Source organism: Amblyomma maculatum, chromosome 1 (genome assembly GCF_055883805.1).
Source record: "Amblyomma maculatum isolate TAMU_Amacu chromosome 1, ASM5588380v1, whole genome shotgun sequence".
Lineage (NCBI taxonomy): Eukaryota > Metazoa > Arthropoda > Arachnida > Ixodida > Ixodidae > Amblyomma > Amblyomma maculatum.
This window is the reverse complement of record NC_139344.1, coordinates 318,286,593-318,312,432: the sequence shown is the minus strand read 5'-3', so window position 1 is coordinate 318,312,432 and position 25,840 is coordinate 318,286,593. Positions and strand designations below refer to the sequence as shown.

The 25,840-nt window shown below is 45.5% G+C and overlaps 2 protein-coding genes across 3 annotated transcripts; both read left to right on the top strand.

The window, feature by feature from the left end:
• On the top strand, nt 1–21,124 carry Sap47 (Synapse-associated protein 47kD). 2 transcript variants are annotated; one of them, XM_084575506.1, is made up of 8 exons: nt 7–720; nt 1,005–1,087; nt 1,194–1,328; nt 2,032–2,171; nt 4,904–5,001; nt 10,317–10,385; nt 11,354–11,494; nt 17,059–21,124. In XM_084575506.1, exons 1-8 carry the CDS (start codon nt 381–383, stop codon nt 17,190–17,192), a joined length of 1,140 nt encoding a protein of 379 aa, XP_084431632.1. In that variant the 5' UTR covers nt 7–380; the 3' UTR covers nt 17,193–21,124. The 2 variants fall into 2 exon arrangements, with proteins under 2 accessions (XP_084431638.1, XP_084431632.1); XM_084575512.1 differs by lacking the exons at nt 10,317–10,385; nt 11,354–11,494; nt 17,059–21,124 and adding an exon at nt 7,018–10,279 and having other exon boundaries at nt 1–720.
• Nucleotides 21,125–23,704: 2,580 nt separating this feature from the next.
• On the top strand, nt 23,705–25,772 carry LOC146207214 (uncharacterized). Its single transcript, XM_084609541.1, has one exon. It carries the CDS (start codon nt 24,178–24,180, stop codon nt 25,726–25,728), a length of 1,551 nt encoding a protein of 516 aa, XP_084465667.1. The 5' UTR covers nt 23,705–24,177; the 3' UTR covers nt 25,729–25,772.
• Nucleotides 25,773–25,840: the final 68 nt, after the last annotated feature.

The window sequence follows — 25,840 nt, the reverse complement described above, 5'->3', positions numbered from 1 at the left end:
GCCTAGGGGATTGGCTTTCTGTTGATTTCTGTCGAACTAGAATGTGTTCGGGCTCATCGTCATGCCGTCACTCGTTTCTCCAGACCAACTAGACAGAAGCAATAGGTTTGGCATGCTCTTAGCGCTTCTAACAAGTTCGGCATCACCAGAGGTCAAGGAAACTATTATTATTCTCTGAAAGGCCACTGTTTATTTACGGTGGTGTAGCGGAAGTGTCAACCCGTGTCGTCAAGCCAAGCTGCGGCAGGATGGATCGGCTTCTGTAGCGCTGTGCCAGGCTGTAGTTGCTGTAATCTTGTGCATTTGTGACTGCAGGCTGAAGGGCTGTGGTGTGACTACGCTTGAAGAAGCTTCGTGCTGTCTGGGGCTCAGCGTAAAGCATGGATTTCATTTCCAATATTTGGAAGAACACAGCGAAAGGCGCGGAGCAACAAACCAAGGCCCCGGAGTCGACGGAGGGCGGCGATGCGCCCGACAACAAACCTACCAACGAAGCCACCAATGAGCCTCCTGCTGTGGCGCCGTCCAAGCAAAGTGGCGGAGGCAGCGACTCGGGCTCGACGTCTGGGCCGGACACTGATGCTCCTCCGACGCCCGACACTCCAAAACCAGCGGCAACCGCTCCGTCTTCAAATGACAAGGGTCCCTTGGGCACGAGCATAACTATCCCACTTGAAAATGTATCGCACAAGGCGATGGAATCTGCCAAATCCATTGGAAGTAAGTCAAAAGCAGGGCATTTCAAGCTTTCGACATTTCATAACGAAATGTTGCGCTCGGCTTGATCGGTGGGTCTTCTTTCGCCGTCCTAAGCCAACCAAACGACGGCCGTTGAATACCTTGTTGACTGTCTGCGCAGCTTTCCTGTGTTGAAACGTGTGGTAGTTTCATTTTGTTTACTATATGACGCTCGCATGTCGTGAGCCAAGCATCTTCATTCTAGATCTCGTCTTGAACACATGATTTTAGTGGTATTGGAAAGATTTGCTTTCTCTACCCAATAGGTTTCCTTTTCTCCGTGGCAAACAAAGCTGGGAAAACCGTTCAAGAGACGGCCAAGCAGATCAAAACCACAGTGGAAGAGAATGTGAGTTAACAGTTTGTCTCACCTCCTTCTTATTCCTTCTCTTTCTACACAGAATTGTATTTTTCTGTCACATATATCTAATGTTTGTTATTGTTTCTGTTTCCAGAGCATCTTGGCAGATTTTAATCGGGAACAGGAAAACTTCTTGAAGAGTAAACAGAGGTGTGATGTTGGAATCCTGCCTTGGGTTGGATGCGAAGATGAAGAAAATGTGAAGCAGCAAATACTTTCTCTTTCAGCGGTAATCTTGACATTGTGTCATCATCCAAATTTTGAACTGCTGTCTGCACAGAATACCAGTTGTTTTATTGCAGCACTTTGCACAGTTGTTACAGTTTATCCTTAAAAAAAAACATTACTTGTCTCCAAAGTATTCAAATTCAAAAGCAAGTTAATATGGAAGTACCTCTTTTGAAGTGATCACCTGTGGCCTTAATCAATTTCGGCTTGTAAAGTACTTAAATGCTGTTCCTGTCAGCCTGCTTAGCATGCTCTCAGCTATTTTTTAATTGTTTTTTTCCTACCTTGTCATGCTCAATTATTTAATATCATTTACTTTCCTGAAGAAAAAAAAAAGTGCACGGCGGAATTACTGTCAGCAAGGAGTGATTTGGCTCTTATCAGATTGTGCATTTTGCTATGCATGTTCTCTGGGCATTATGATAACTATTTAGAAAGTGAAATTAGTTGGTCAAATATTTAGGGGAATCCCCTAAGGCGGAGTAGATTTGTAATAAGGGAGTAATTACTCATAGTAATTAGTATAGTAGAGTATAGTGAAATTAGTGTCGACTGGGCTAATGTGATGACTGTGCAAGGTGCGAGTTGAGGTTATTTGATTCAAGCTGTGCTGTCTGGCTGTTCTTGTTAGCTGCTGGCTGCAAGTGCAAAGGTTTGTGAATGTGTACTACATGCATTATCTCACCTCGTTTTCAATACTGCAGGATAAACGAAACTTTGTGAGAAGTCCACCAAGTGGAGTTCAGTTTGAATTCGACATGGTCACCATGTCCCCTGTAGCGATGGCATTGTTGCAAGAGGACCCTAATCTCGAGAAAATGAGATTTGAAATTGTGCCAAAATGGTGAGTTTGTAGTGTGCCGCTTTTAGAGAGACAGCTTTAAGGCTCCCGTTTATCGGAAAGCCTGGCGTTGTCCTGTCACACCCTGAAATCCTAATTGACCGCTGCGGTCATGACATCACAGCCAAATGGCCTCACGCAGGAATTTCAAACACCCCACAATGCTCAAATGAAACACGATGTCACACTTAGCAGTAAAGTGATTAAAACGTGATATATAATGCGAATTAAAAATTGCTGTGTGTGTCAGATAATTTACTTTTTTGATGAAGTAAATTTTGCTCAAAGAAAAATGTTAAGAACTCTACATTTCTGGGGGGATTTAAACCCACGACTCTTTGATGGTAAGCCAGACAGGCAATGAACAAAGTCATGCTATGCATGTACGGCTTGGCAACAAGCGGGAATTTACATGTATGTCGTGTGGTCTTTCACATAAACTGGCATCTTACGCATGTATGCTAATCAGTGTGTGTGTAATTTGGACCACAGGCCACCATCGTGTCATATCCTTAAGGCAGAGCTTAAGTATCTCCCTAATTTATGTAAAAAGAGTAATTGTTTTGGCGCCTACCTCGGTAATCGAACACTGTGTCTGCCATTCCCCTTCCAGCGTGTCTTAAAGGAGTATAGATACCAAATTTTCAGTTCGAATTTCCTTTTAGCCTGTTTTAGTTTCAACAACTGAGCAGTGGCTATGACATCAAAGTTAAATCTAGGTCATGTAAGGGATGAAAAATCTGCTGTAATTGCTCCTTCATCATTTTAATTCACTAAAGAACAGGGATCACAACGAATGAATCTGCAACAGTTATAATGCAGTTTTTTTATCCCATCATGTGACTACACTTCATCTTGACGTCATAGCATTTGTTTGGCTGTTGAAACTGATACCAAAACAGGCAAGAAAAAAAAAAAAGGTTCAGTTATAAATTATTTAGCTGTTGTAGGCAAAAACCACATGGTGATCTGTGTACAGCAATATCTTACTTATCATTAACAAGAAGGAAAAGTAATCAAAATTTTGTTTCTGTAGCCCTTTAAGAGATGCTGGTTTACAAGCAGCAGTATATGTGCTGCTTTTGACCAGCTTTTATGAAAACGTTATGGAAGGGCTTTATCAATCAGTGGCGCACACTGCCACCCAAGAAGAAGGTGCAAATTAATGCATGTTTATTCAGGCGGGCGTTCTTGAAGTAATTAGTGCAGTGTACATGACTGCATCCTGATTGCCCTGATGTGCTGACTTCCATAAGTATCCACTGTCCTGTGTCATGACCTTCAGCACTGTCACTTTTGCACTTCGAGAGAAGGTGGAAAAGTCTCGGCATTCTTTCTTTGTGTGTCATGAATGTAGAGCCATGTGGATCTAAATGTTTGTTGTATGTCTGGATATTCTGCTGCTTCTGTAAAAGAAAAAGAAAAGAACTTAGATTAATGTCTTTATTCTTTTCATTTAGGCCTCTCATTTCAGAATTCAGATAGGTGGCTCATATTTGTTCTTGGTCTGTGTTTGAATAGACATATTATACAAGCTTTTGATGTAGAATACATGTTTTCTGTCTTTACGAAAGATATTGAGTGAATGAAGGTTATCTTTGTACGTTGTAAGTCCCCCGCATGACTTTCAGTAGGTGCCTCAAAGTTACTGGCACACATCACTGAAATTAAATTGGCATGATGTTTGTGGCAGCCATGCAGAGGAAGCTGTTGTGTGCTTTATTTGTACTAATCTTAGCTATTCAATTTTGCTAATTAAATTTCAATCAGCTTGAAGGACAGCATGACTAGAGATAGTTTTATTCTCAGCACCTTTTCTTTCCTGCTCTGAAATAAGCGCAAAAAACAAATGTCTCTTGCGTGCACTGACAGCAGCTGTGCCAAGCTGAAAACTCATGAAAACAGCTTCAATGGAATCACTGCTGGATGTGGGTTGTTCAAAGTGAGGTCATGCAAAAGATATGATCAACTGTTCGTGCTTTCTCTCAAGATTCATTTTAACACCCAATTCATCGAAAAAGCCAGTGTCGTCTGGGCAGCAGCGTTGCATCAGAAAACCTGTATCACACATGATGCCATGCATGGGTGCCTGGAATGGGAATAGGTTATTGAAAAGAGGACTTGTAATGTCAATTGAAGGTTAGTGCATGTTTCAAACGACTTTATACAACAGCTGGCTCTACGTAAATAAAAAAGTTCATTTTTTAGTTGGGGTTCGAACCCTTAGTCTTTGTGTCACCAGCCAGGCATGTTACCAACTAGGCCGTGTATGCACGTTGACATGTCCTGAAATATGGGAAGGGAGGGGGGGCGAGGTGTGTGTAATGTTTGCTTAATTAAACTTTACTGATATGGTCAAACGGCAATGACTCTGTGTGAATGGAGCCATAAACACTTCAGGCATTTGCTTACCTGTAGTGGTTTCAAAACCAAATAATTTAAATCTTTCAGTTATGGTAATGTTAATCTCACTATAGTGCTCCAGTTCCAAACCTGAAGCATGAGCCAACTCTTGGAGACTTGCTTCATATCACATGGGATGACTTGTCCACTTACATAAATGTGCTTCTGATGCACCCGTTGGTAAATGTACCTTGTACATACATACGGACAAGTGCCTTCGGTGATGCTGTGGCAATTCTTGTATTGGGACTGGGAGTTTTCAGATAATGCACTGTTTCCTGGCATTACTATTTGCCTGCCCTGAGCCTCCAGTCTTCCTTTGTCTATTCCAGGATTCCTGAAACAGACTTCTGGAGGAACTATTTCTATCGAGTCTCACTTATTAAGCAGTCAACGCAACTGAGTGCACTCAGTCATGGCAAGGGTGCAGGTGCGTGCCACAAAATCCTTCTCTCACTTCTGCAGCTTTGCTGCTCATCTAGTCCATCTTGTCTCACTGTAATGTCGCTGACCAGTGTGGAGATTTCATTCTTAAATTTCTTTTTCAAAAAATTTGTAGAAGTTTTTAAATTGATGGGGTGGTGCTCATTTTTCAAATATTTAGGTGGTTGTGTGTGGTCCTTCCATGAAAAAAGAAAAAAAAAAAGCTTCTCCAGTTGTGTTGTATTAGTATTTCTTTCTCTTTTTTTCAGGTGTTTGTTTTGCCTACTATACATATTTATCCTAAAGTTATCCTGTGATCTGTGTGTGTGTGTGTGTAAAACCTTTATTGGGAGGAAGCTTGAGGTAGCCGGAGCAACCTCACGCAAACACTAGGTGGGCTCCTCATTACAGGAGCCCATTGGCGACCGCTGCGGCTTGGGCTCGGTGAACCAGGGCCTTCTGGCTTGCCAGATCGGAGCAGCCGAGCAGGGCTGCCTCCCAGTCCTCCCGGGTGGGGTTGGGTTTGGGGGTGAGGTTCGGGGTTGACTGACATGCCCACACCATATGGAAGATGTCCGAAGACTTCTCCGCACAGTGCGGGCACTTTCCCGTACATGCAGGATCAAAGTGTTTTAAAACTGCCGGGCACAGCAGCGTTTTGGTGTAAAGGCGGAGGAGTGTGCGTTCCTCCACCTTTGTAAGACCCTTACAAGGCTTAGGATAAATTGCATGGCCGAATTGAAATAATTCAATAATTTCTCGAAAAGTGAGAGCCGGATTGGGTTCGAGATCCGTATCATAAGGGTCTGAAGGCGTTGCCCGGAGAGTGAGCGCGCGGGCGGCGGCGTCGGCCGTTTCATTGCCTTCGAGGCCCATGTGAGCTGGAGCCCATACAATCGTTCGAGACGCGGGGGCCCCGAGGTAGTCACTGTTTTGAAGGATGCGGTGCGCAAAGAGAGGAATGTACCCCTGTTTAATATTTCTGCAGGCCCCTCTCGAGTCGGTGATGATGACTCGTGAGTCCTTGTCTGCGGCGGCTAACGCGATGGCAACTTCTTCCGCATGTGTTATGTCTTGAGCTCGGAACGTTAGGCCATTCACCGTGATTTTTTGATGGACGACTGCGGCTGTGTACCAACCCCCATGGTGAGGGCCGGAGGCGTCCACGTAGAAAATTCCGTGTTTGTTCCCATAGTGACGGGCCAGTGCCTCCGCCCGCGCAAGGCGCCTGCCACTGTGGTCGTCACGTGTCATGTTGGCCGGAAGAGGGCGTACGTGCAGGGCGTATCTCCAGATTTCAGGAATGCGTACGCGCTCTTCCGTAAATGTTGGGTGGTGGATGTGTAGTCGGGCTAATAGGCGGCGTCCCGACGGCGTTTTTGAAAGTCTTGTGTATTGATTAGTCAAGTGCGCCTCTCGGAGCTCCGCGAATGTGTTTATCATCCCCAGACCCATAAGACGCTGGTTGGATGTGTTGATCGGGAGATCGAGGGCACGCTTGTACATCTTTCTGAGAATCACTTCGAGAGCGTTCTAATGTGCAAAATTATCGCAGCAGTGGACTACAGTCGTTTCAGTGTTGACCTTGTATGTAGGGAGTGTGGGGTTTGTTCCCTAGTACCAGCAGGTACCTACCAGGCCTTCTTGGCCGCTCGTTTTTTTATGATGAAGTGCTTGGAAAATGGGTCGATGACCCCACCTAGTATAGACAAATAACATATTGCACCATGGCACTCTGCCTAAAGGTGTCTTCATGCAATTACAACTCACCATCAGTTTCTACTATGCAGTCAATTAGCTTAAATGAAACTTCGGGGGATGTCTTTCACTTTAAAATTAAATGTTCATTCAAAGACTTGTAACAGCCGCAGATCACAGAAAAAGAAACACAAGGAATGCACTTTAGTAAGACACTTTTGAAAGAAATGCACTGCTTGCAACCAGGCACTAAGCGCTCTTCACGACTTTTCTTGTTTCTTTCCTTTATGGCGATGCATGCCTGGAACGTTCTCGGCCCCTCCAGTTTTTCTTTCAGAGTCAGCAATGCGAGAAAGCAGCTGCCACGACTTAATTTCCAGCGCCTGTGACAGCTTTGGCACTCGCACCCTGCGCCCCAACTTCAGAGCGTGTGCCAAGGTGACTCTGCACTTTGCATCGATGCAATCGCCTCCATCCAGGCAACTAATGACACAAACACCTCACTTACTGTCTCGCAGCCAGCACAACACCGTCTTGCCTTTCAAAGAGCAAGGCAGCCCATCACCCTCATCCTCTTTACCCTTGCAGCAGGCGCGCTGAGAAAACAGGTGTGCCACCTCCTGGCCACGCATCCGCTCCGTGTTCCTTTGCTATAGGCTGTATATTTATGACGGTGATGTACGTCCACTTACGGTTACTCTTGCAGTGCATCGCCCCGATTGAATGATGAGGTTAGCGCCAGCGGTGCGAGTCTGCCTAGGGCCAGAGATTTTTGTTTGAAATATCAGGTATGCTCATTAGCACAATTGAAAACTAAGTATCGTTTGCGTTACAGACATCTATGCATACAAATAGTATACTGGAACCTGTTTCTGCGCAAACGCTGCAAAACAAGCACGAAATGTATATTGGTGGAAGGCACTGATGTGTTTACTTGACCAGCAGTCTCCAACTGATGTTTGCTTTAAAAAATCTGCAGTGCACTGGTTCTCTGATAGAGTAAAACCAAGTTTATTGGTACCTCAGAAGACTTTAAAAAAAAAAGTCGAATTACTATGTCGAGTTCGAATCGCTGCAGAGAAAAAAAACCTGAAAAAAAAAAGGTTTCACAATGCATCACGTTTCAGTTAAAAAAATAAGCAGCTGTCATTTGCTTTTGAGTGAGAATTGCTCAAAAGTGACAATTTTTCACAATTTTGTCATGAAGTGCTGTATGTTAGTGGTTGGAAATATCAAAGTAGAACTACTCCAAAAGATTGTAGAGGTTCAACTATCCTTGAACTAAATTTCATGAGCTTTGCCATTGGCCGCAGCCACAGTCGCTGCTGCTGCTTCGATTTTAGCTCTCTTCCATGCTTGGTAAGGTTCTCCGCAGCGGACTAGTCGGGCTTCTCATTGTCCAGTGGTCTCGGCAACCTGACTGGCACGGCTAAGGTGTTTGTGTTCAGCGAGATGGCATACGTGTATGGCGCATTTACCTATGTTAATGAAGGAGCGGTACATATGGAACTTCACAAAGTGACAGTGTTCAATGCACGGTGCGAAAGTGTTTTGCATGAGGCGTGAACGGCTGCGGCGATAGTATAGTGCTCTTGTGCCTGTGCACAATGATGAAGATGACAGTGTCCTGCACAGTGCGAGGTGAAGCCGACAATGTTTGCTGTGCAGCACAAGATGAAAGAACATGCTGCACACGAGTTTGTGGTGCCATCTGTGGAACATGTGAGGTAGTAGGTCCAGGAATAATGGGAAACTTGCAAATGAATGCAGTATATAACTAACACTGTAAAGAAACTTAGGAGGCAGCTATTTACTTCAGTGCATGTTGAGAATGTAAAAGCTATAAAGCCCACTCAACTTTCCTCTCCTCCTGCGTCCTTGCAGCACGCTGTTTACACTGATTCTATGCACTGAGATTACCCAACTCCAGTAACGTATGCTTTCATGGTGGTCCAAGCTGATGCACAGAGCTATCTAGACATGTTTGCGCACAACCAGACGCTGCTGCGAACTGCCACAGATCGAGCCGCCACACTTGATCATTTCGTGCGACCAGTGCAAGCTCGACCGTGTTGCTTGGTCTCTTGACATCACACCCCGGCAACCTATGAGTGAATTTTATAACTTAGCTGCCATTTTATTTTTTGTGATGAAACTTTAATGCTGTCACATTAGTAACGGCAGTTCATTCACCTGTGCTGTCATATTTTGTGTTCCCTCCATGTACTATGTGCTGTTTACCAATGAGACCACCGACGCACCAGTTGGAGCACAAAATGGCACGTAGCTGGGCTTTGCGTTTCAATGTACAATCAATAGTTGCTATTACTGCGGTCCCATAGAGTAGCAAAGCTCAGGAAACAAAACTATATGGTGACGTGTCGCTTGCGATCACTTGGAGTGCTGATCGAGCCTCAGTGTGGCTCCTCTTTCATACCACTTCCAAGTTAATCATTTGGAGGAGCCGAATTTTGAGATTGCATGGCGCCTCAGGCCTGACATATCTGACTTATCTCTCTTTTGCATGCTGGGAGCATTGGAGCAAGACAAAAAGTTTGAATTAAGCGTTTTAAAGAAAAACTGCAGTATGAATTAAGCAGCTTTAATACCTAGCTAACCACAATTATAAATGTTGTTTGATTTAACTAGAAATGTAGTTTGGCTTGGTTTGTGGGATTTAACGTCCTAAAGAGACCCAGGCTATGAGAGACGCCGTATTGGAAGGCTCTGGAAATTTCAACCACCTGTGGTTCTTTAACCTGCTCTGAAATCATACAGCACACGGGTTTCTTGCCTTTCGCTTCCATCAAAAAGCGGCTGCCTTGGCCGGAATTCAATCCTCCTTGGGCACAGTAGTCGAGCGCTGTAACCACTGCACTACCGTGGCGGCACATTAACCTGAAATATGAATCAGCGTGAATTTACTGTACAATTATTTTCTTAATTGCCTTGATTTGTATGGAACCCCAAAGTTGTGTAATAAAGGGCATTCAATTTGTATTTACTAGCTAACATATCTTGCTCACAACACAAGTTAAAACACTTGTGAACGGGTGAATCAAGTGTGATTTAGCAGTCAAACTCATCAATGTGACCTCATTGAAGTAGGTATTGTATTTTATGGATACACACAAAAGCTTGTCTGTTTACTGCACACAATTCAGCCCAACATCCTTCTAAAAGGAGAGCATGGAGTAACTAGCTTAAGAATGACAGCTTCTTGCATAGGCACAACTTTGACACAGCTTCTAATGCATTGAAATAGAATGGTGAACTTGGTCTCGAAGGGAGCAGCCAAAAGCATAGTGAAACAAAACCTGTTTGCCATTGTGTTCAGCAAAACTTTCTAGAGGCTGTAGCATTTCTGATGTATTGCAGCATTCTATAATAAGCTCTTGTCTGAGAATTAAAGATCTTGGTATCAATTTGAGCTGTTATGATAGCACTATCGGAAGCTGTAGTAGCATGAGGGTTCCGGATAACTTTTTACATTTTGGCTGTTATCACTTGCTATTTTAGAATTCCCCGAGTTTGTAACATTCTTCCTCTGATCCACTGACAATTCCAGATGTCCTTGGTCTGATGATCTAGAGTTAGCAGCAGTGTCTTCACTCTACTTTTCAGGAAGCAGCAGCAGTGGTGACACTTCTTCAGTCTCGTCACAACAGAGCCCATCTGATGAAAGTAGCAAACGTATGTGAACACAGGTTCTACTGTTGTTTTGTCATGATCTCTACTATGTGGTAGCTGTGGTGCCGGCCTGGTGCTCGGCTCTTTGGGGTGAAATGTTTGGGAAAGGGGTCATAGGTCTCAAATAGTTGCTCCGATGTGGCAGTAATCAGTTCCGCCATCGGACAACAATAAGTCCTTTTGTGCGGCAAAAGCCCATTATGTGGCCCTCTTTTTTTTTTTTTTTTTTTTTTTTTTTTTTTTTGTCAACCCGACCTTTGCAGGCCATTAGTTTGTTCGAAACTTTAAGCTCTCGGAGGAGCATAGCAGGGTTAGCAGAGCCTCTTCCAAACGCACACCCCTGAGAGAGCTGGGCGCCGGGCCGAGGGACACTTGTACCCATTTTACCGGTGGGTGTCCAGCGGCGGGCTTTGAACTGACCACCTCCCGCAGCCGAGACGAGCACCCAAACCACTCAGCCACGACTGCGATTTTTCAGACTCCAGTGATTCAGACTTGTGCAATATTCTCTTTTGTGAAAAAACATGTATGATCCATGTCTCGTAGGAAGCACCGCAGCTCTCTCATATTTGTAGCAAGGCCTAGGCTAATTTGTTGAAGAAAGTGCGGCCAACATTTTCAAGAACATATCTCTCTTTAAACTCGCGTTTAGTGACTAACACCTGTCAATTTCGTGGGCATGTGCCATTGATTTGCCACTTAGAGTGACACTGTTCATGCTGCATAATTTTATATAACTGAAGTCAGATGAGCAGTTGCCATGATACGATACCCATACCTTTGTGCTTGTTTACTAGTCCGTGTTTTTTTTTTCCCTGTCGTTGTGTATTGGGATGGATGTGCTAGTTGTTTACTTCTCCTATTACACGACTAGAAGAGGTTATACTCTGGCCATGAATGCCACGCCTCGCTGTTTTCTATGTCTGTGACATCGCTGTGCAGCGCTGTTTTTGTTTGCTCACATGATGCAGAGAACCTGGCAGGTGGCGACGATGAAGAGGCATTGGACAGCCCTACACACGAATTTGTCTCCGACACCTTTCAAGGAAACAAGATCTCCGAGGAAGAAGTCAAGATGGGCATGAAGCAGCTTGGCATGGGAGACAAAGCGGGTGAGGTCACTGAGTACACATAATTTGGCTGATCATCAGTTCCATTTTTTTCCCCTATCTTCTAAAGGTGAGAGAAGCCATGCGGTTTACTGGAAATAAAGGCTGCTGTGCAGTTACCAGCACCGCTCTGTGCTGCTTGCTGGGGCCAACATTTTTGTGACTAATGGGCAGTGACAATGACAGCCTGCTGAAATGGCATAGTGGCATGCATATGCGCATGTGAGCATGGGAAGACCTGCTATATGGGCATAGAGCTGAAATTAATGAGCACTTCACATGACTCTGTGCCTAGTATGTACAGTCTTTGTCAAAAGTGTAGAGCCCAAGGGGCCTGCTTCTGAGCCGCTTCGTGCGGCTTGTAATGCATTTCCAGTGTTGCGAATCTCTTTATGGTAAGATTTTTTGTCCTACCCTCTCCAATAGGAAGAACTTCCACTAATGCTAAATCAGCACCACTACACGGCCTAAAAGCGAACCCCCGGGCTCTACACTTCTGACAAAGGCTGTACATGTTGATGGCCAGAAAGACAGCAGTCTTTATTTTTTTTTTTATTGTACATTTGTGCTTTTCGGCATAAGCGAACCAAATTTAGAGATGCAGGCCTGTGGCCCATGTGTCCAGATTTTTGTGTAAAGTGATTGGCTAAAATGGTGACTGTGGCTGCGAAGTTTAGATTTCGTGCTGCCCGAAGTCCAGGGCAAGTTTCTAGGAAATGATCCACGGGATCGAATCCCGGCCTCGGTGGCCGCTTTCCGATGGAGGTGAAAAGCAAGGCGCCGGTGTGCTATGCGATGTCATTGCACGTTAAAGAACCTCAGTTGGCCAAAATTTCCTGAGTCCACTACAGCGTCTCTCATAGCCCGAATTGCTTTTTGGCATTAAACCCCACAAACCACAACCACAAAACTGATAAGGCTGCTTGCAGGTGGTGACAGCCAAAGAATATGGAATGTTAAGCGGGGATCCAGGCACTGGTAGCGGGCACTGGTAGCGAGCAGGACCGGAGCGGGGTTGGCCTAACTTGCAGTCAGCTGGTCTGCCAAATCACTTTCTCTTCCTCTCTCTCGGCAATCTGCCTACTTAATCTTAACTTCTTCTTTACAATCTCGCCCCTGCAGAAAAGAGGAGCCATCCGGGCGACTCAAGGACATGAAAGGAATGCGGGATCGTAGTAAGGCTTCAAACGGTCGACGTGAACAATCTCACGCCCACGGCGGTGAAGGTCGGTGGAAGCGGCTAGCGGTTCAACTAGGTAATTGACGGGAGAAGTCTGTTGGAGCACTAGATAGGGTCCGTGGTAGTTGGAAATAAACTTGCTGGTCAGACCGGGTGGTGTCGATGGGACCCAGAGCCACACGTGAGCACCGGGAGAAAATTGGTGGACAGAGTGGCTGCTGTCACTGTGCGCTTGTTTCTGGGCTTGCTCGTCTGAAGTGAGTGAGCGAGCCAGTTTGCGACATTCTTCAGCGTGCCTGGCAGCTGCTGAAAGCGATGTATACTCTGAGATATCAGGACGGTAGGGAAGGATGGTGTCGAGTGGAGACGAAGGTTCACGCCCGTACAGCAGAAAAAATGGCGAGGATCCAGTAGTAGCTTGAATGGCGGTGTTGTAGGCATAGGTAATAAATGGGAGAATCTTGTCCCAATCGGAGTGATCGGAGGCGATGTACTTGGACATCATGTCACCTAGTGTGCGATTGAAGCGCTCTGTCAGTCCGTTGGTTTGAGGGTGGTACGTGCTAGCTGTCCGTAATACAAACAATACATAATACGTAATACAGGAAATACAAACAAAGTACTTAATTTAGAAAATATTCTACACTAATAAGCATGCTGCCGGTCAAACACATAATTGACTAAATTTTCTTGTACATCAAATTTTCGCCTTGAGATCAGCAAAACATTTTTAATTTCAATGAGAAATGGAAAATATGGTGGCCATTCCTGCTCCAAGTATATTTTATTGAAGGTTTTAAGTTCCATAAAATGTTCATTATTCACACCTGCAGATACTATCGGCATTTTCCAACATCTCAGCACAGTAATGTGCTATGCTTCGAGATTCCTGAAATCAAAGGTAATTAATGGCACTTCGTGCATTCAGGGAAACTAGTGGAAAGCCCATCTAAAAAAAATCGCCTTTAGGTTCCTGGCAATCAAGAAGTGCTCGTACTTCGCACACATTGGCTTTGTCAAATCATGGCTTTGCAGTGTCGGCGTCGTAATATGCACCCATGTAGTCACATCCCACATGAAATTAATATTAAAATCCCCTTTGCGGACAGGAGACTGCTTTGTAGACTCATCATCACTCAGAAGTGATGAAGGAGGGGGTGCAAATGGGCACTGTAGCAGAGGTCTTCAATATAATTTCGACCACTGTGGTGATTTTAACATGAATTGACATCACAAAAGCACGCAGACACCTTTTGCGTTTCACCTGCATTAAAAGTAGGCCGCTTTGGCCAGGGTTGAACCTGCATCACTTGCCTCGGAAGCTGATCACCCTAAACGCTGAACCACTATGGCGTGGGCTCGTACAGGTGACATAAGGCCTGGCCAACTGCATCTACAATACTTTGCCAGAAATTCTTGCATTGCCGCAATGGCTAAGTGTTTGGATGTTCAACCACTGAGACAGGAGACCCAGGTTTGATCTAGACCATGGCGGCTGCGTTTCAGTAGAAGCAAAATGTAGGGTATCCATGAACTGTGCAATGTCCGTACACATTATAGCACTCCAAGTGACCAAAATTATCCAGACGCCTTCCCTACGGCAACCCTGATTGCCCAAGTCATTTTGGGATGTTAAGTTGCATAAACCAAACCAAAAACCATGTGTTCGCTTCTGTTTCGATGTTTCACTCAGTTGGCAAGAACTGAGCGACATCGTTTGCTGCTGTCATACATTTATCTGGTGCTTGTCTGCAGTTTTAGTGCTGCCTTTTCATTGCTTTTTCAGTTGTCACAATAGGGCCATTTTTTTTTACCTTACACCAGCTACACCCGTGCAGCAAATCTCCAATACCTCCAATGGTGTTTTGCTACACTAGTGTAGCTGATGTAGGTTAAAAAAATGACCCTTTTGTTTCATGGGTATAGGGGTGCTATGTGGCTAGGACAAACTCTTCGAGCTCGGAATTTGTGAAAGTGCCAGTTTTGAGATGGCGAGAGCACGCCTCATTTGCTTTATCCAAGAGATGTAGCCACGGTTGTTAATTTTTTCTGAGCTGCTGTGCAACTTCTCTGAAAATATTTTGATGGTAGCACATTCGTTGTTTGTAAGGGGCAAGTCTTCGCTATATGTTTGGTCTTTACAAGGAGGTTCTATATTGCTTCAAAACCGAACAAACTACTATACTAAATCCCACGAGGTTCTTTATTCGCAGTCATCGCATGTATTCCACATTCCGCGAAGCTGTCAATGCAAGTTCACAGTGTTAACATCGGTGTACCCAAAGGCTAATGCGACCATGCAGTCACGCTGAAAGTGAGTGCATGCTATTTTATAGACAAGCGTCAGCCCGTGACGTCAGCGGAGATGCGGTGGCGCTGGCGACAGCAGTGACTTTCGTGGTGTAGGCAAAAGCGCGGGCCGTCTGCATTGGATGCACGGCGATTGCTGTGTTTTCGGGCATAATTCCCAATATTTCTACGAGCTGTGGTGCGGTTGATTGCGCCACGAGGCACAAAAAGCAAAATGGCACTTGTTTTAACACGTTTCTCGTGGTAGAATAAAGATGAGAGCGAAGGGCAGCGGCATTGAGCGCGACAAGTAGACTCTTCAGTGACGGATTGCCTTCGCGGCTAACATATATATGCATTGCAGTTCTTCACCGAAACTAGATCAGTTCGTTTGCAACCCTTAATTATCATGATTGCTTTTCGGCGGCACGACGAATAGCGCAAGAACAAACGCCTGCAGCTCGTGCCCATTTTGATATGCTATTAAGTTGTAAGAAGTTGAGACGCGATATATTCCGTGTGCGTATGATCCCGCAGGGAAGCTGCACTGTGAGTTCTATTCACTTGCAGTGCTGCCCGTGCATATGTTCACACAGAAAGGACACAAACGCTGCTGTGAAGGTAATTGCAATTACTTTGAGCGCGGTCACTCCAGTACGATATTGCTGGCTATAACAGGCCCGGACCTGCAAAGTATGGCTTTTCTCTGTTTGTACTTTCACGAGTTTCAACCAGTCTCTTCATCACCGGTTCTATAGTAAACATTGTTATGATAAGATCCTGACGAACGAATTAAATATCCACGTACAATCTAGCTCTGATCGAGCAGGATATTTAAGTATATATGGTACATGGAGTTCAATGTCCCAAAGAGGAATCGACTATGAGGGGTGCAAAATAAGCAGAATAAGATGATGCGCATTTGAATAAAAAATTTCCATGTATATTGAAGCTCAGCAGATCACGCAAATTTCGCTGCGATCGTGGAGAACGTTTCATCTGCACTCATGCGTCTCTCCTATACAGCAAAGAGAACAAAATGAGAGCTTTCGTACTGGCATTCATGTACATATTAACCTGTGAATGACCTTGCTACATCTGTAAGATGAGATAGACGTTAACGTCTTTTTTATCGGGCAGGCGAAAGCAAGTTGGCAGTGTACTTTGCCAACATGTTAAAAAGATCTAAAAGATTGAGTTCTCCCTTTTAGGTACGAAATTCTATGACTTAAGTTGCTGGTAAAGTGAGCTAGAAATGTGATTTCTAGTTTACTATATATAGTTGCCGATAATATTGTTCCTTAAGTGAAAGTGCTTGAAGCAGCTAGAAAGGCGCGCAGTCAAAAGAGTCAGCATTTGAAAACACACTTCGAGTCATTCACATCGTCGTCCTCCTTGCATGCGCTAGGAATAGGCCTGGGAGTTGAACAGGGTTGACTATTAGTCTTTCTTATACATTGCGTTTTCTCGTTTTTATTTAACTTAATCACTCACGGCCGTCGCCTACGTACCGCAGCCGCGCTGTTGAGGCCACAGAGAAGGAAGCCAATGCAGCGCTCTTCGCCAAGTAATTCTAGCTGTAATCGACTGATAATGTACGGAAATACTCTCCAGGCATAAACCAAGCTATTTCTACGTATAAGCGAAGCTTACGTTTTAATATATTCGCACGCGCGAACTGGTTTCAAAGGCAGCGTCGCTTTGCGCAGTGTAGGCATGCCGCGCTTTTGCGTACACCCCTTGTCACTGCCGATCGCAGCGCCACCTTTGTTTACAAACATGACGCTTGTCTATACCTCTTATGTGTCTCACCTTAGATGCTGATTGTGACATCTCTGTGTAGATCCTAAGGGGTGAAATATCCAGAGCATTTGATGTAGGCAGGGTGGGTAGAGAATGTGCGTTCTGCTTGTTTGCAAACCACGGTAGCAGAACCAGAGCAGTGGCGATCTCACAGCGTGCTGCCCATCGGGAGCAGCAGTAGAGGTTTTCATTCTGTGCCACCAGGTGTCTCCACTGCATACACTCAATTGGAGCACCTTTCTCTTGCGACATGATCGGTAGAGGGTGATGGCAATGCCCGCCACTCTTTGTGCAGCTGACGATGAGTGGGAGAAAGAGCTTCAGCAGGAGCTCCAAGACTACGAGGTAGTGGCGACTGACCCAGCTGCTCAGGGTGATGATCCAGAGTGGGAGAATGAAATCCAGGAGATGCTGGCCGCCGAGAAGTAGGAGGTTGACCCGCACACTGCCTTCTCCTCCAACTGTCTTTGAAAGAAAAAAAAAAGCACATTGAGGGGCACTGCTGAAAAAGTAGCCCCCCCCCCCCCCCCCCCTTTCCTACACATTCACTGAACGGCACAGGGTGCCTAACTGTATGCCGCGTGCTAGTCTTGTTTGTTTGGTTTTTGCATTGCATATGTGTCCTCTTTGGCTAGTTCATGTGCGTGCGCAAAGTAGTACTGCCTCACTTGGGTCCAGTGCACATCACGCACCGTTCACTTTCGCATCCAAATGATTGGCAAAGCCAGAGTTCAGCCTTAAAGTGCAGTATGTTATTTTTAAGTGCTTTCTGCGCTGCCACTTTCGAGCAGGTATTGTTCGCTAAATTTTTCAGGCGTTTATTGATCTGGATATTTCTGGCACCATGCAGAAGAGTGCCCATATGCTGCTATATTTGTCAGTGCCACGGTAAGTGAACAGAGAATTGCTTGAACTGGGCTGGCTCTATGTTTCGGCAATATTTCTTTGCCTTTTCTGTTTCCAGACTGTGTTGAGGGCACAAAACATGGAGACTGTCTTCCAGTCACTCATTAAGAGAAAAAGAAATGACAAATCTAGAAACAAGCTATACTAGGAGGAAGTAAGAAACAAGAACAAGCAGCTTGTTGTAGCATTGTAGAAGCTTGTATAGTCAATCAACTAGTTCTGCCTTTAGGAGTCTTTATTTGGAGCCCAGCAAGTAAGTTTCTGCTCTAAAGTAGACTCTAATTGGAGTAATTTCCTAACCTTTGTTTATACGTTATGTGCAAACCCGTATGCTATATGCTATTCAGAGCTTCTGTCGTGTCCATTTACTGTGAGAAATATATAAAGAGCCTGTGATGCACAGATGTGAGTGTATGTATGTTGTTAGAATTGTTGTGGGCTATATCGTCTAGTGATTGTTTCGTTTTTTTAGAGTTATAAGCGTTATAAATCCTTTAATTTCATACCTTCGTTAGTTTTGTATCATCTTATAGGTCTATGGCACATAGTCAACCGAATAAAGGTTTCTTTTTTTCATGGTGCATATTATGAATTTAACTCTGCCAACGGCCTTTCCATGCTGTATAGTCAATATGAAACAAACCGGTTTCCTTGAGATTAACTACAAATAAAAGGTGACATATTTGAAAAATGCACACATTTCAGGCCTTGTACTGGCTATGACGGATGATGCCAGCACAGCTGGTGCTTGAAGAGAGTGGGCATGAATAGCAACTTTGTTGACAAGTGGCCATTGGAAGCACTGCTTTTTCGGTGCCTTACAATTTTTTGTTCTTCGCCCATCTTTGTAGGTGCGACCACATCTGCTACGGCTCATATGTGCACTTATTGTTTCGGTTCTTTGTGTTCCTTACACCCTTTTTATTGGCTGTGCACCCACTTTATGATTTATCAGTCTATGCTCTTGTAAACAGGCCAAGAGGCTCGATATGCTTGTGCTTTTGTTTTTAACTCCTGCAAAAGTGATTGTTGAAAATTGTGTACTGCACTCTCTGACTGCATGCTGCACAGATTATATAGCATTACACCCTATCGTGTCTCCATTATTATAGTACTCGTGTGCATTTGCAGCGAATGTAAAATGCCAATGTGAAACTGGGTAGCATCAGACCACTAAGTTCTTCAGAGCCGTGGCCATATGCTCTTAGTTTTTGTAACTGTGTGTTGCCTTGATGATATAGTCAAGTTGGATGTTCTGGCTGCATATCAATGGCAGATTGTGAAATGTGGGGTCCAGTGCCCCGAAATGGTTCATGGGCCATCAAAAAATGTTGTACTGAAGGTGCTTTTGGTTAATTTAGACCGCCTTGGCTGTACTGACATCAGTAAGAAATTTATTACCAATGAATATGGCCAATGAAAAATGAGATGCACGCATTTACAAGCTTGGTTATATGTTGCCTAGCTCAAGGCTTTATTTAATACTTTTTTAATGATGAATTGCCATGGCAACAAATTAAACCATAGTAAGGGCAAGGTTTCTACAGGGTGGGTTTTTGTAGAACCGCTGAAAGGTTTCCTTTTGGAGAACAGGCAGTTGTGCATTGCGCATATATTCCTTTGTTTCCATTTGGAACTAAACGTGCAGAAGGGATCGTTTGGCATAATTGCCAATACTGAAGCTGAGCACTTGTTGCAGCAATAGACCGTTTCACAACCCTGGGAGAAACCGGTTTAACTGGGCTGTGAAGCAGGCGTGAGGGGAGAATCCTCAGCTTTTTCCTGTGTTATGAGCACAGCCGTTTCCAACATGGCAGCGCCCTTTGTCCAGTTTTGAAAAGGTCTATAGCAACTTGTTTTTCATTAGTGTAGTTATGTGCAGGTATTATTATTTGGGCCCTTTTATGTTATTTTTGTGTGTGTACAGTGTGTTTGTACATAGTAAATATGCATATGCATTTTCTTGGTGGCAGCCAACGGGGCATATGGAGATAGACGCTGTATTCAGGGGTGGTAGAAACTACATGCTGACCGGCAGTGTTAGAGCGTGCTAAACTTGTTGACCACAACAGATCTCCAAAGCTACAGCAACTGAATCGGCGAAAGAAATATATTGCCTGTGTTTTAGACAGGCTCTCCTTAGGACACTAAACTGCCAGAATTTATTTAGTGAGTGATCTTGTGCTTCTAGGTTTCACATTTGCTGATTGAAATGCTGAAATGCAAAGTGTTGTCTGTATAGTGTCATGAGCAGGCATAGGCTTAGATTTAACCCTCGCATATGTATATTAATCACTGCTACAAGCACATCTTGACAGATGTGAAGGTACCAAAGTGGTGGACACTTGCGAGCATGTAACAGTGCTAAGGAGTCCTGTGAAATGTAACGCTTTTGGGGCTCTTTGTGGTCTACAAGATCCCTTATTCAGGGAAATATTTTTTTCACACTCGGAATGCGAGCTGCAATAAAGTCATGCAGCCCGAGGCACGTGCGTGGTTATTAGTTGTCAGACACCTGTGCCACCCACATTTTCTGGCACTTTCTGATGCAAACGTGCCTGTTTACAGTGCAGCATTTGTGGTAGGCCACATATTTGTAATAGTGCATTTCTGCTTAAAACGATTGCAAAAGGCTTCACAGTACTTATAATGAATGCAATAAAGCTGATATTAATATGCAAGGTGGTTCTCCTGAATGCAGTGTCTTATCTCTTGCAGTGATGTATTATATTGCTTGTATATTTTGGTATATGGGAACGTGTCTTGTTAACACACGTACATTGTAAAAAACCTGAGACCAGTTTTTTCTCGCCCCACAACTAGGGCATGTAACGAGTCCTTTTTCCTTTTGTTAGCTGCTTGCAACCTTTGTTCCATTATTTGGTGGTACATGGAAACTGTTGGACACACTCACATAGATATGTGCAATGAAGGCTTCAAGGTTATTTTTAATTACATCTTTATCAAAACAGCTACACGTCTTGCTATGCAGTTTTGGTCTAGTTTTACATCACAAATACATTCGAAGGAAAAAGTGTGAATTTCATTGCAGACATAAAAGGAAGTGTTTGAGGCTGTGCTTCTAGCAGTCGTAATTTAATTAACAAGTCTGCAAAGAAAGGCATCATGGCTAATGCCCAGTTAGTTTACAACAGAGGGCATTACATGACACTCTACTCGAGGCCATTCGACTCTGATAGACATACATTTTGAGATTGTACTCATGCAAAAGATATTTCAGTATACCGCACTACAATCAACTCAAAAGGAAGGTAACTTGCTGCACATGCTACTGTATATAAGAAAATAGTACTTTTGTTTTAAGCATTCCTGTTTTGCTTTGGGAAACCTGATGCTTTGATTTCAGCAGTGTATGCTGTTGTTGGACATGCTGTGCAATGAATGTACTAATGTTTATAAATGGGATCATTATGAATGCCCCAAGCATCTGCTTTCCTCTTTGCATTTGTGTCCATATGCCGGAGCATTCAATGCCCCAACATGGCTTAACTACACTGCTGCTTCATGAGGAAAAACACTCAAATGGGAACAGCCACTTGTGATGGAAATGGACAGGTGTGATAACCCCTGCATTTAGCCCTGATGTATTTTGGGCAGAGAGGGTGTTTCAGGGCACCACAAAGTAAAGTCTAATGTGCGACATCTTGCATCAGTGCTACATTTGTACTGTAGCTCCAAATGGATTCCTTTTTGGCTAAACTCATAGCATGTTGAGTTTCCAAAGTTGGGGATGCTATTTTAGCGCCTCCTGGGTAGACAGTGCAGTCTTTCCGTTTTACTTATTCACTTTTGCAGGGTTTGCAATTGAGTAAGAAGTTCTAGACTACAAGCATAGTAATAACATGTTTATTTCAGACTTACACACATTGTTCTCAGCTAATGAAGTACAGAGGATATAAAGGTTAACATTTCAGTTTTCTGAGGTTTACGGTGGTAGCCAATATTGGTGAGGAAACCCAGCAAGACTCAATCGCATGTGTTAGTGCGGCTTCATCCAGTACTGGATGGGAGACGCAGCAGAAGCCATAAGAAACAGAAAGAGCAGGGTGGTGCGAGCCCCAGAACTATGACAACATGAGGCATGAAGAGCGGCAAAAAAAAGCAGCCAATTTTATGGCAAAATTGTGACGGCATTGCTGAGAAATGGCTCTTCCCAGGTGAACATTTCCAACTGAATCTGCTCGCAGCAGTACTAGTTTACCGACATGTTGCCACGGTTGCTGGGGATAGCTGCTGGGACCACAAGATTCGTGTTCTTGTGGAACACCGCCATTTACTTCCCTCCAGCTTGCCTATCCGGTACAGGCTAGCAGTCAAATTTTGTGTTACTTTATACACCAGGTCTCAATTAGCTGGTCCCCAAGGGCACACTGTATTGCTGGTACAACAATTGGTTTTCGACAAATTGCAAAGCGCAGTGCTCCAACTCGGACTCGCTTGTACCGCCCACCTTCCCCCCTTGTGTCAGGAGTGGTAACGATCATCACCAGCAGCACCAGACTACACCCACTGCAGGGCAAAAGCCTCTCCCATATTCCTCCAAATAACCCGGTAATCTGCTAGCTGCATCCACTTTACTCCTGCGAACTTCTTAACCTCATCCGGCCACCTAACTTTCTGCCGACCCCTGCTACGCTTTCCTTCCCTAGGAATCCAGTTTGTCACCCTAAGCGACCATCGGTCATCTCTTTGCACTACATGTCCTGTCTCTTCCATCTGCAACTTTAGTTATTTCTGTGCTTCCCATCTCTTAACGTTACCCCTATCATATTTAGTTTCACAGCCCTCGTTGTCCTCAAGTAGAACCCCCTTCGTTAGCCTCCACATTTCAGCCCCATAGGTGAGTACAGGTAAGATGCAACTGTTGTACACTTTTCTCTTGAGCAATGCAGATAAGCTGCTATTCATAATCTTAGAGTGCTTGCCAAATGTACTCCATCCCAATCTTATTTCCCTTTCATGGTCAGGATATACGGTTAATACCCATCCTAAGAAGTCCGCCAAATTTTGTACCTTGTGGCGTCACAGCCGTCATTTTGTTGTCCAGTGCGGAACTTCAGCAGTGCAATCCTGAGGCGAGAATCCCCTTAGACACGACTGCAGCTTTTAGCAGTGCTGTGCAGGCAGCAGAATGGCAGCCACTCTGACGTTAGGTTGATCGGGCAGGCAGCTCGAGAGCAAAATACGCACGCGGGGCTTAGGCATGGCTTTAATACAGCGATACGAGCAAAAGCTGTGTTAAGCATGGTATAATATGGTTTGGATTAGGACGCTGAAGCTTCACCTTGATAGTAGTCGCGATATACCCTATAACACTCTTCTTCAATCCGCAATTTTTTATTTTTTTTTCTCTAGGTGTCCCTCACGGAATGACAATCAGGTAAAGGTCACACCACCTTTTCAAATGTCAAGCGGCCGGACAGGTTGATCTTGGCCGATACATGGTGTAGGGAAGCTTGCGCTTCAAAAAGAAACCAAATGACGTTTAACACGTTGCCAAACTCTCTGCCAGCCTCTCGATGCAAAAATTCGCGGAACAATTAAGATGGCAGTGTTGAAGGTGCTGTCGCGTCTACTCTTAAAGGGCCACTGTCCAGGGAAGGACCTTTTAAGCGAAGTAGCCCAGTGTTTCGATCAGGTACCGGAGATAGTCTGCAAAATGCTTCAGTGACACACGCGCCGCAGAACAACGAAAATACAAATCAAAGCTCTCTCATGCTCTCCTTCGGGAAGCCAGCTTCCCCGTTCCTTGCACTGGCGCGTCGAGCCGTGCGTGGTGGAGCCGCAGCTATGACGTATTTGTCGAAAACGACGTCCATTGGTCCGTCTCACTGTCTGAGGGTGAAGGATGGGTGTCTACCGCTCGCTGCGCGCTTTTCCCTCGCCACGGCCGGTCTGAATCCAGCGGCGCGCGCTCCCCCCCCCCCCCCCCCCTTTTTTTTTTCGCGCACGCGGAGTGCCACATTCCACCTTCCGCCAAAAGCGGAGGAAGAAGGGTAATTTGTCTTGCGGAGGCTAGACGACCGGGCAGGAGAGTGAAAAACCTTCGCGAGGGAACGGAAGGAGAGAAACACGACAGAATTGGGTGACTGCGGTGGCTCACAGTCACCGGGGAAAAAAATATTTTCGACCGGAGAGTGGGCCTTTAAGGTGAAGCTTAAATCTTAATTTGGTGCAAGGGGCCAAGGGGATTTCAACGCAAAATGCCAAGGGCGGCTTCACTGCAGCTTACGAGTGGCGCGCCTAAAGCACGCTTTACAGTGAAACGCACTGCCGTTGCGAGATGCGCTCCAGCACGGGCATTCCAATCCACCGCGCTCGTGCGAAGCATACCGATTCTGCGAGTGCCCTTCTTTTATTAATGCGCATGTGCTACGAAGTGGGACCGAGGGATGCCGAGGGCGCACCTGATGAAGGGGTGAAACTTGCCGTCTCCATGACAACCGCATAGCGGTCAGCAGCAAACAGCGGCGGACACACGTAGGTAATGTGGATGGTAGCTGCGGTGCACAAAAAGACCACAGGCCCCATCGACTCCTACGACAGCCTCAATGACGAGCATCTCAGACCCCACTTCCACAAGAGCCTCGTTAGGCAGCGCTTGGCCCGCGTCGGCCTCGTGCGATGTCTCCGGCACGACAGTAAACCTAACGGCGACTCCGCTGCGCACCGCTGCAACTACACCAGTTCCTTGTCGGGCTCCCGAGGGAGCACGGACGCCAGCACGACCAGCTCCGGTGACAGCGGCGTCAGCTTGAGGAATGCAGACGTCACCTGTGCGACGTGCCGAAGCAACGTCGCTGTTCCTCCGGCGGCGCCAAGGGAGCCAGTGTCACCTTACCTGTTTCCCGTGAATCCGTCGTCGAAACGCAAACTGGTGATGCCGCGACCTACCCAGCAAGCTTTCGTCAGCTCTGCATCCCGGACTGCGAGAAGGGCAAGCTTAACGCCCACAAACAGCACCAATTCGAGTGGCAGGGGTGAGCTGCTCAACAAGAACCACTTCCCCAAGAAGTCAGATTGCAAGGTCTCGCTCCTCTTCCACGGGTCGGGCAGGAGAGCGGCGGTCGCCGAGGTTCGTCAGCCGGTCAGGGTAACGCAACAACACTGCGGCGGCACCTCGTTAACAGTCTACGACGGCCGGGTGGCACCGGGAGACACATTGACGTTCGCGTCTCGCAGGCACTGCGGCTACCCGTTCAGCATCGTGATATTCGTGGACGACATGAGGGACGTGCAGTTGAGCAGCTGCTGCGAGTACCGCTACCACGTGGGTGTGCGGTTGGGTGGCTCCCAGGGTCACTTCTCGCTCGTAAGGCTCGACGGCGGAAGCCCCTGTTACAGGTGTGTACTTGAAAAGAGGCTCAAAGCACTGTCAAAAGAGGAGCCCAGACCAATGCCAAGAGGCACTACAGCAGAAGACTCCAGCAGTGGCTTGAGTACTCCCACGACAAGCAATTCTGAGGCTGCTAATGAAGAAAGCGCAGATGGCAGCATCCAAACCACTGCATCGAGCGCAGCAGGGGACTATCACAGCAGTGAAGGTCCCAGTGTGGATCGTGAGTCGGGCGATGAGACGCACGAGGATATTGTGGATATCGCCGAAAAAGAAGTCTACTCAAGTGAGACAAACTATAGCGCAGAAACATTAAGCAGTCCATCCCTACTCCTTACCTCTGGATCTGAAGATGTACAAGAACAAATTGAAAGTGAAGACATATCACATCATGAACGAGCACAGGCAGGCAGCAGCAGCAGTGGACCAGAAAGTACTGTAGTTTCTAACAGCTTCGAGCCATCAAGCAATGGGGAGAACTCCATTGAAAAGCCTGGGCACAGCGAAACAGGGGCGCTTGCAAGGAAGGAGGGTCACAGTTACAAGACAAGCCGAAGCGTTGTGCAATCATCTGCATATTTTGTGCAAGATAAGAAGAAACAGTGGGGCTCCGATGAGGTTCATGGTGAAAGTTTTTCATCCGATGATGATGCCCAGACTGTTACACTCACTGTTCAAGCAGATGTACACTCTAACCCATAGTTATGCTGTTGTCTGGAATGATAACTGCACATGGGACTGTTACCTTGCTACACAGTCACACAATGTTATGGAGTGAGCAACGAATAATTCTAGATGAAATAAAGTATTTTTG

Excerpts from the sequence above, each read along its gene's own strand:
- Sap47 (XM_084575506.1), top strand. The coding sequence starts at position 381 with ATGGATTTCATTTCCAATATTTGGAAGAACACAGCGAAAGGCGCGGAG. Across the intron at positions 1,329-2,031 it reads AAATACTTTCTCTTTCAGCG|GATAAACGAAACTTTGTGAG; the intron begins GTAATCTTGACA and ends TCAATACTGCAG. Across the intron at positions 2,172-4,903 it reads TTTGAAATTGTGCCAAAATG|GATTCCTGAAACAGACTTCT; the intron begins GTGAGTTTGTAG and ends TGTCTATTCCAG.
- LOC146207214 (XM_084609541.1), top strand. The coding sequence starts at position 24,178 with ATGTGGATGGTAGCTGCGGTGCACAAAAAGACCACAGGCCCCATCGAC.